Source organism: Rhipicephalus microplus, chromosome 2, assembly GCF_043290135.1.
Source record: "Rhipicephalus microplus isolate Deutch F79 chromosome 2, USDA_Rmic, whole genome shotgun sequence".
Lineage (NCBI taxonomy): Eukaryota > Metazoa > Arthropoda > Arachnida > Ixodida > Ixodidae > Rhipicephalus > Rhipicephalus microplus.
Genome location: NC_134701.1, coordinates 188,254,345 through 188,264,535, shown reverse-complemented (window position 1 = coordinate 188,264,535; position 10,191 = coordinate 188,254,345). Strand labels below are relative to the sequence as shown.

The following is a 10,191-nucleotide window of genomic DNA, read 5'->3' as shown; positions in this document are numbered from 1 at the left end:
ATTAGCATGGCATGTGGTCATGTTGTTACATGACACGCATGTCATGATTATCATGTTTGCACTAGTCACATAACTTCGTCACCATTCACGTACTTAAATACCAAATTTGGTATATGTGACGCTAGAGAAACGGCCGCGAGCTCATCATGAGTGTGGCATGTTAGTCATGTTGTTACATGACACGTCATGCATTTCATGTGAGTGTCTGTCTCTTGTGTTCGTCATGCAGTCATGCCATACTATACCGGTTTTGCCACATGCCATGTGACCGAAACCTCCGTAAGAGCTGCAGGAACATGAAATGTAAATCATGACATTCATGACATACATGTCATGAATTTCATGTTACGGCAAGTCGAATATGTTCTTCATACAGTCATGTTACGCCATGCCTAGTTTGGTATCGATGCGATAATCGAAACGGCCAGGGGAGCTAAAAGTCGTAGGTGGCGAGATAGATAGATAGAAAGATAGATACGCTCAAAGTCGCCGAAGCGCGCTAAGAAAGGCTTCGCATTTAAATTATTAGTATAAATTTGCAGTGTAGTAAGGTTGAGTTGTCCATGTTATTTATTATTATCCGGTTTTCGACGAACCAGATCGACGGGACGCACATCGTTGCGCTGAGTGCAAACTTGAAATGTCTAGCTCATGTGCGGCAGCATCCTCAGCTAGGAGCTTGCAGCTATTTATAAGCCATTAGTAGACTTATTCTACTTCCGGCTTTGATATTGCAAAGTCTCAAATAAAGGTCATACGCAGCTTTGCAAACGATTTGCCAATCGTTGCAAAAAAATTATATTGATTGATAATTCGACACGTGGGGTTAACAAAATTCACAGCGCAGCGGTGACACTTTTATAAGCTGTTTAGAATAGGATACGGAGGCGGTCGTGCAGTCCGTTTCATCATGAGCAGTGCTAATCGGTCGACAATGAAGTAGTCATTCTCGGGACGGCTTTGCGCTCTCCCATAGTAGAGTACCCTGTGCTCTATATCGTTACCCCTTTTTCTAAACCCCCCCCCCCCCCCCCGCCCATCCATTCGTTCTCGGGACGGCTTTGCGCTCTCCCATAGTAGAATACCAAGTACTCTAAATCGTTGGCCCTTTCATAGAGAGAGAAGAAGACAATAGCGGACACTCCGCGAAACCTGGCCTCAGGAAGTGCGTCACGACTACGTAACAAAACTAGTGCTCTCACCAAACGTCAGAGAGCGCAAGCGCAAAAAAAAAAAGTTATAATCAATGCAACAAAATTGTTTTTACAAAATAATAATTATACGCCCAAATTTGGTATGTTCTTTATACATAAAAACAATTTATTCAACACACCTTACGCGATTATTTTTCTTCAGCCGTACTGTCATAAACACCATCTAACCAGCGACAAGCCCATGCATGACTGACAGCGAGAAGCTTTCGTCGCTTTCGTCAACGTCGGCTGCGTCGGCGTTTTCGTGCGTGAGATAACAGGTGAGGCACGTTTTCAAGCGAAGCTTGTTGAATGACATGTTGTTGGTCTTGTTGGGTCATTTTTTCAGAAAACGGTTACACTTGCGCGAATAAGACACCATGCAACAAACATAGAAAGATGCACACACACACGTTGCGCTTCGAGTGTGCGAGTTTGTTTCTTACGTGGCGTCTCATTCACGCAGTTGTAACCTTTTTCTGAAACTTGTAAGGACTGGGAGGTTCGCTAAAAAGAAAGTTTGTGGCTCTATGCGGCGGCTAGACGGGAACATTGTGCAACGTATGCAGTATAGCAAAGGCGGCACGGCGTCAAGCCGAGGCGACGCGTGCTGCGTCTGTGCGCTGAGCGTAGCTGGGCAGCTAGGTCATAGGCTCGGTGCAAAATATTGAGAAGCATTCGCTGGGCCTCGCATGCTTCACGACGCGTTTCCCGAAGGCTCGGAACACGAATAATTCTTGGTGTGCCGGAGGCAAATCTGGACTAGCCAAGTGGCCATCATCTTCGTTTTTAGATGCGGAGCATCTTATACTCGCGCCTTGTAGTGCGCCGTCCGCACCGCTTCTCGAACATTCGACAGCTGACGCGCGCGCATGCGCCGTCGCGCCGTCGCCCACTCTTCCACCATCTGTGCATCCCTTCCTCCTCTACACACCGCGCGCGCTTCACTCCTCCACCATCTGTGCACCCTTCCTCCTCTACACACCGCGTTCGACATCTACAATTATCCTGATTCTCCAGTGGACGCGCATGTGGTGTCGCGCAGTATATATACTCAAGGTCGGCGCTCGCTCGCTCAGTTGCCGCTCGTCGGTTGGTTTGTACGGCGCGTCGACGTCCAAGGTCGCGGTGAAATGAATTCCAACGAATCCACAAACACAATGATCGACGTCCCTTCGACCAGCGCCGCCCTTTCGCATACGTGTGTACGTGTTCACTCATTTAACACCCCCTCCTACAACCACGTTAACCAATTTAGCCATCGACCCAAGTAAGTCGCAATTTAACACCCCATTTCACAACCACGTTAACCAATTTAGCCATCGAACCAAGTAAGTCGCACTTTAACACCCCGTTAACCAATTATAAGGTCCGCATCCTCCTCAGTGTTCCCCCGAGGGAAGCTGCGGGCAATTTTTTGCTATCCTTGCGCCACTAGTGCAAGCTGCTCACAAATTTTTTTTGACGTTTCCAATATAATTTTACCGCATAAATTTCAACTACGATTTTTCTTCCCAAGGTACTGCTGATACTGCGTACGTACGAAGGTGTTCTAAAGTTCCCAGGCCGCGATACCATTGCATTACAAGGGATAGCGGCCTGGAAACTTCTGAAGATCTTTGTACGTGGTCTTGACGTATATCTTTGCAAGTCAGAGTTTTATGGGTCAGAGGTGTATCACTGGTTTTGTATTGTGCATCGATTAGCTAATCATTCAAAGGTATTTGTTGGTACACTTATGACGTGCACATATCTTTTTCGTAATTTGACAGCGAAGCATCCACTTACTAACATTTTCAGACCGCGCTGACGCCATGCCGTCCGGCGGTCCAAGCTACGGCAGCTACTGCTGTGTATCGTGGTGCTTCAACAATGGCAGAACCCACAAGAAGCCTGGGACGAGTTTCTTCCGCATACCACGGGACGGCAGGTGTGTTAAAGCTTTTGTATGGTTTGCATGTCTTTAGGCTTACTGTTCGTACTTGCTCAGTGAGGGTAACAATAAAAAATCACTATTCAAGCACTTCCCCTTTCAGCTGATAGTTCATTGCCAATGCAGGATGAAAGCATGGATGCAGTATGCTGGACGCGATGATCTCCTTAGTAAGCCGGCCAGCCTATTGTACGCAACGTACAGGGTTTGTAGCGACCATTTTACTGCTCAAAGTTTCATGGACCCTAGCACACAAGGCTTACAAGAATGGCTGTTCCCAGTGTGCAACCAGCTGCACCATGTAAGTGATTGACTGAAACTCAAATATTTGCAATAGCAGCCACTTGTATTGAATCAGTGGCGACAGTTAACCGTGAAGATCTTTGTAGCCGATGGAGAAGCCTCACTATAGAAGTAACACTTGGAAAGTCTTAAATTTTGTGAATTGTGGGCTATTACCTTCCTAACAGCAGCATTACATTTCTGTCGTTTTTTGATGCTCTTGACCTGCGCAACTTGTTTTAAAAGACTTTAAAGGGCTATTTCACGTTATCTTCAAGCCTGAGTGCACATGTACGTATACCTTTCATCAGTGAAAGCTGCCACTGTTGATAATTCCAAAAATCACAAATTACTTGTTTCCTAGTTGGTGCCTTCTCTTTTCTTCCACGTTCGACCAATTTATGCGTTTGAAAGAGCTGCTTAAGTTTCCCCATGCTACAAGCTTTGTAACTTGTACCAACTGCACATATATGCAGGTTCTCTGAGCGTCGCTTCAAGTAGTGACTGTGACATGGCTGCAGAAGCTGCACTGCAAGGTGCAGATGAGCTTCAGTTTGTGTTATTTTAAGCCTCTTACTGATACATTGTCGTAATTTCATTTCTTCAGGGCCTGCGGCAGAGGCTTCAAAAAGCGGCTCCCACACATTGAGGTGCCCCGATGAACAGGGTGCGTTCAGTGTCGCGATTTCTTTTTTTTACCGAAATTGACTGTTGACCAAACCTCTGCAGGTGGCAGCTCCCTTGTAGCTGGTGAAAGAGTTTCCGCTGACTTCGTCTTGCCGGAGAAAACCTTAACCAGTCATTCAGCTGTCACAAAAGGAACTTGTGTGACCGGTAAGTTGTATGTTCACTTCAACACCAGAGTGGATTGATATAGAGACTTCCGCAGGCCGCTCGCAAGATTGTTCCGACAGCACTGTCCGAGGCACTGAACGAGCTTCACAAAATCCTCCAGAAGACGTCTCCGCCAACAGCTCCACACCTGAGTGCCCTGGAGAAAATGGTGACTATGCTTTTATTGCAGCTGTTTTTAATGTGCTATTTTATGTTTAGGACATTCTGAGGAAACTATCCTCAAAAGGACACTACGTGTGCACTTACAAAATGTAAGGGTGGGCTCTCAGTGATTTTATTTTTTTTGTGCATTGTCAACATTGTGAATGGTTTGTTTTTAGGTGGTGGAATCGAAAACTTTGCACCACAGAAAGTTGTGCACCTTGAGTCTGACAGAGCGAAGAAAGTGCTCGTATGGGATTAGTTGTTCTTCGCTTTTACATTCATTTTTTTGTTTATTGCAGTGCGTTCCTGTGTGCCAGCGACAATGTCTCCATCAATGAAGTACAAGCAAACCATTAAACATCTGCAAGCCAAAGTAGCAGCACAGCGGAAAACTATCAAAAGACTGCGGAGACAGCCTCACCAAGCACCGTCATCGACTTCAAAGGCCCTTGAAGTTATCCGACCACACGTCACCGAGGAGGTTTTTAAACTTCTTTCTGCACATGTTTGCTTGAGGCCCAAACGCAAGAGCAAGCGGTTTCCCGTGTGGTTCAAGAAATTCGCTCTTCACTTAAACTTCCGAGGTCCGCGAGCATACCGATTTCTGGCTCCATATTTTTCTTTGCCCTCCCGGCGTTCATTAAGGAGGTGGCTAGCTAATGTAAAGATGACTCCAGGCATAATTCCAGGAATCCTTTCTTCCATTGCAACAAATACTCAAGCTTGGAATGAACGGGACCGAGTGTGCGCTTTAGTTTTCGACGAAATAGCACTCAAAAACATTTCCCGCAGCTTCCCTCGGGGGAACACTGAGGAGGATGCGGAGCATATAATTGGTTAACGGGGTGTTAAAGTGCGACTTACTTGGGTCGATGGCTAAATTGGTTAACGTGATTGTGAAATGGGGTGTTAAATTGCGACTTACTTGGGTCGATGGCTAAATTGGTTAACGTGGTTGTAGGAGGGGGTGTTAAATGAGTGAACACGTACACACGAATGCGAAAGGGCGGCGCTGGTCGAAGGGACGTCGATCATTGTGTTTGTGGATTCGTTGGAATTCATTTCACCGCGACCTTGGACGTCGACGCGCCGTACAAACCAACCGACGAGCGGCAACTGAGCGAGTGAGCGCCGACCTTGAGTATATATACAGCTCGACGGCGCATGCACTGTCAGCTGTTGAATGTTCTCGAAGCGCGACGCCACATGCGCGTCCACTGGAGAATCAGGAGAATTGTAGATGTCGAACGCGGTGTGTAGAGGAGGAAGGGTGCACAGATGGTGGAGGAGTGAAGCACGCGCGGTGTGTAGAGGAGGAAGGGATGCACAGATGGTGGAAGAGTGGGCGACGGCGCATGCGCGCGCGTCAGCTGTCGAATGTTCGAGAAGCGGTGCGAACGGCGCGGACGGCGCGGACGGCGCACTACAAGGCGCGAGTATAAGATGCTCCGCATCTAAAAGAATTTGTACTATGATGCTGCAAGAGACGTTGTCCAGGGTTTTACAGATGATGGCACTCATCACACTTCAACCATCGCTGATCGAGCCCTGGTTTTTCTTCTTGTTGGCGTTTCGAGAAAGTGGGTTCAACCGGTTGCTTTTACTATAGGGCACACATCAACACCATCATCTGTTATGCATAACTTGCTGGTGTCACTCATTTTGGAGCTTAGGAGCATTAATATTGCAGTGAAAGCAGTCATTTGTGACCAGGGCAGTTCAAATGTAAGTCTCGCTAACCAACTAAGAGTGACTGTAGCAAAGCCTTTTTTTGAAGTTAATGGTGAGCGGGTATATTACATTTTTGATGTTCCGCATTTAATTAAAACAACGCGCAATAATATCCAAGCACACAAGTTATACATTGGGGATGACATCGTTAACTGGTTGCACATTGTAAGCCTTTACCAATCCTCACATGAGTTGCGGTTGCGATTGGCTCCAAAGTTGACTGAACGGCACGTTCATCAGAAACCTTTTTCTAATATGAAGGTCAGCTGAGCAACTCAGGTCCTCAGTGCATCAGTTTCGATTGCTATCACGGCATTGGTGTATGCGAAGGCGCTGCCTGCCTCGGCCATCACTACAGCTCAATTTTGTGATCGTATGGACAGGATTTTCGATCCCTTGAACAGCTCGAGTAAAAAAAGAACTTCGCAAAAGCTGCGGCATGCAATCATGAGAAATGATTCAGAGCTGATTGACTTCCTCCGAGGCCAGCTTCCCTGAATTGCATCATGGCAGTTTGTTGGCAGACGTCAACCACAAACCATCGTAGGTTGGCAAATTACAATTCAGGCAATTTGTCAACTATGGGACGACCTCTCCAAAAATTACAATTTTGAATACCTGTTAACGCGCAGGCTTCAACAGGATCCTCTGGAGAACATATCTGGCCACATTAGGCAAAAACAGGGTTGCAACACCAACCCCAATGTAGCACAATTTATTTGTGGCCTGAAGCACATCTGCATAAGAAAACTCTTCAAGCTGTCAGAATACGGAAATGTCGAGGATGATGAATGTGACCTCCTCCAGGAGCACCTCTCGCCATTCTCCCTCACCAGTGCATCTCTTGTGGATAATGAGGAGTGTGCACTGCCACAGCCTGACGACTTTCCCGCTCTAGACGATCTCTCTGAACTTGCGACAAACGTTCACTCCCATATTATCGATGACTCCGCTGCATATTATGTAGCTGGTTTTCTCATCAAACACTTCCTTCGGAATGCATGTGACGGTTGCAGTTGCCCACAGTTACTGAAAGACAACAGTGAGACGCTTAAGGGTACCCACCAGTATTTCACAATGCTCAAAGCATTCCACGTCCCCAGCAAACTTTTTGGGAATCTCACTGTGCCATCAGAAGCAGCTTTTGCATACGTACAACTTGAATCTCACTTTCTTGCCATAATTGAGGCCACTGCACATCACCCGAAAGTGTGCGATGTTTTGTATCACCATCTGTCAAGTGTTCGCGATTTTCATTTCTGCTCTGCTGGGTGTCGCGCGAAGTTTCTGAAAATGTTTTGCCGGGTTCGTCTATGTTGGCATGTGCGTTTTGTGAACCGAAACTTAGATAGGGTTAGGTTCCAGTCTTCAATCTCAGGCATACAGCTTGACAAGTTCAAAGGTTAGCAATTAGCGGCGGGTTTACACTAAAGTATTCGAGTTGAGCCGAATCCTGCAATAGCTTTGTTATGTTATTACTTCGTTACAGCAGACTTCATTATGGTCTTATATGCTTATATTCAGCTCAACTGGACTAGCCACTCCTTCGTTGCATACATTGTTTAGGTTACCCGCTATGAGGAGTAGGGACACTGTGTATTCGCTCGAAGTGATTTGAATAACCTTAAAAAGAATGTTGGGTATCCTGTCTGTATTTTTGTAGCAAATGCGGGCAAACTGTACACTTTACTGTGGCTCGCTTGGTCACTGTGTATGCTTTATCTCTCCAGCTCAAGTAACATATCGATAACAAAACCGCTTGTTGAAATGTCTTCGAGCGGGTAAGGAACACAGTATGAAGTGGGCACGGTTCACGTTATCACGCTTTTCGTATTTTAGCTTCTCATCAACCTCCTCATCTCGCCCATCAAAATTTTCAAAAGAATACTCAAACTTGTAGCGTTTGATGGGGCTGTGGACGCTGCCATTTTATTTTTATATAGCTTTTGAGTGATAACGTACGATGTAGAGCCTTTGTGAAAAATAATGAGCCAAAGTGGTTTCCTTCTGCTATTTATTAGCCCTGTGATACCGCTCTCGTAACACCAATTAATGTCCACAATTCTGGGTAAGTGATGACTACAATCTATTTTAGATCGCAAGCGTCACAGCAACACCCAGACGCAAATCACTTGGGCTCTTAAGTTTTTGATGAAGGCGACGCACAAGAAGAGCCACAAGACCTGCCATTGTTGTAGTATAAAGTTTGTCTTTCACGTAGTGAGCAAGCTGCGAAGCCCTACCTTTCTGAGGACAAGCAGGCATCAAGTCTGCTTTTTTTAATTTTGGGCTAGCTGTTCTTAAGCACAGCCAGCACACTGCACCTTTGCCTTTCTGCTATATTGTGTCGTGTGGTTTCTGTGCGCTCTTTTTTTCTATGCATTATTTCGGTTCACCTCAGGCGTGATTCGCAACTTCATTGCTGTGTATATGTCACTTCTTCCTTCTTCATCAGCATTGTGCGCTGTGTTTTTGCCATAGATCCTTCCTTACCCACTGGCCCGGTGTGTCATACTTCACCAGCTTCTCGGCTTCTGCCAACTCTAGCGATGTGTGCGTTGTCTGTGTTCTCTCTGTATTTGTTACAATTTATTTGTAAGGCGAGATGCATTTGTTGTCTACCTTTGTCATATTGTGCTTTTTATATTCTCAGACTCTACCTTGCCTTTGAATAAAACATTACGGATACTCTGTCTCTTTGACTGATATATACATTGATCACTCGTTCCAAAAGAAAAACACAAGCGCGATGAATAAAACCGTAGTGAATTATCATTACCTGCATCTCTTTTTATTATAACTTAATCGAAATAAAAATTACGTCACGACCGATTCGCACAAACCACTGAACAAAACAAAACAGGGAATTGCTAAATCAAAACGACCTACAAAAACTATCCATTTGGGCTATGAATAGTGGTCTGAAATCATGAACTTTAGTCATAGCCAAACGTCGGTTATGCAAAGTAATTCAAAATTTGCGCCAGTGAAACCGAAACAGGAAGCGCACGCCACTTGCTCTCACCAACCACTAGGTGTGCTAGGGTCGATTGGGCCGCTAGGGTCTATGGGAGTGTCCACTCTTAACCTTTATTTCTCTATGGCCCTTTTTTCTAATCAGTGATTCGTTTTTTTTTTCTTGCTTTCTTTACTACACGGGACAGCTTACTGCTCTCCCATAGTTGAGTATCAAGTACTCAAAATCGTTCAACGTTTTTTCTAAACACATCAATATTGTAATTATACGTGTAAACACTTTTGGGACTGCATTATGCTCTCCCATAGTCGAGTACTAATCACTCGAAATCATTAACCACTTTTTCTAAATACAGTAGTCTCGGGACGGCTTTCAGCTCTCCCATAGTAGAGTACCAAGTGCTCTAAATCGTCAACAAATTTTTCTAAACACAGAATGCAGTAGTATTGTGGCTGGACGTTGCTTGACAGCCTGATATTGGCTGGTTTGAGGCCGACAGGACGGCTCTATGCTCTCCCATAGAAGAGTATCTCGTACTCTCCATTGTTATTACCTTTTCCAAACACACAGCGGGATGGCTATATGCTGTCCCATAGTAGAGTATTAAGTGCTCTCAATGTTTAACGACTTTCTCAACACATAGCGGGAACGGCTAAACGCTCTCGCAGAGTTGAGTAGGAATCCTTAAACGCAAAGTGGAACGGCAGCCTCGTGAGGCCCTCGAGACGGCTTTATGCTCTTCCATAGTTGAATACCTATAGTACATTAAATCATTGATCACTTTTTCTAAACATATGTTACATACCTAATACTCAAAATCGTCAAAAGGCCACTCACTAGGTTTGACAATTTTGAGCTGACAAGCGCAATGCGAACATGGAGCGTTCGTGATCACGTCTGCCAAAATTTGCAACGCTACGCGTCGCATAAATGGGTCGAATTTGAAGAACGCTGTTCTCCCTTCCTTTCGCGGGCGCGAGCCCAGAGAATGAGGGCATGACATACACGTAAGAATAGGCCTACGTACACGGCAGTGCTGTGACGTTGTTCCTATACGTCATAGAGTTTCATCTATG

The 10,191-nt window shown here is 45.5% G+C and overlaps 1 protein-coding gene across 3 annotated transcripts; it reads left to right on the top strand.

The window, feature by feature from the left end:
* The first annotated feature begins 1,344 nt into the window (after positions 1-1,344).
* LOC142796457 (uncharacterized) lies at positions 1,345-8,826 on the top strand. 3 transcript variants are annotated; one of them, XM_075887147.1, is made up of 7 exons: positions 1,345-1,474; positions 2,994-3,427; positions 3,885-3,944; positions 4,016-4,075; positions 4,138-4,242; positions 4,298-4,411; positions 4,707-8,826. In XM_075887147.1, exons 2-7 carry the CDS (start codon positions 3,394-3,396, stop codon positions 5,246-5,248), a joined length of 915 nt encoding a protein of 304 aa, XP_075743262.1. In that variant the 5' UTR covers positions 1,345-1,474; positions 2,994-3,393; the 3' UTR covers positions 5,249-8,826. The 3 variants fall into 3 exon arrangements, with proteins under 3 accessions (XP_075743262.1, XP_075743263.1, XP_075743264.1); XM_075887148.1 differs by having other exon boundaries at positions 1,386-3,123; positions 3,253-3,427; XM_075887149.1 differs by lacking the exon at positions 3,885-3,944 and having other exon boundaries at positions 1,386-3,427.
* The last annotated feature ends 1,365 nt before the right edge of the window (positions 8,827-10,191 follow it).

Coding starts and splice junctions, on each gene's coding strand:
- LOC142796457 (XM_075887147.1), top strand. CDS start 3,394: ATGGCTGTTCCCAGTGTGCAACCAGCTGCACCAT. Junction 3,428..3,884: donor TGTGCAACCAGCTGCACCAT/GTAAGTGATTGA, acceptor ACATATATGCAG/GTTCTCTGAGCGTCGCTTCA. Junction 3,945..4,015: donor TGCAGAAGCTGCACTGCAAG/GTGCAGATGAGC, acceptor TCATTTCTTCAG/GGCCTGCGGCAGAGGCTTCA.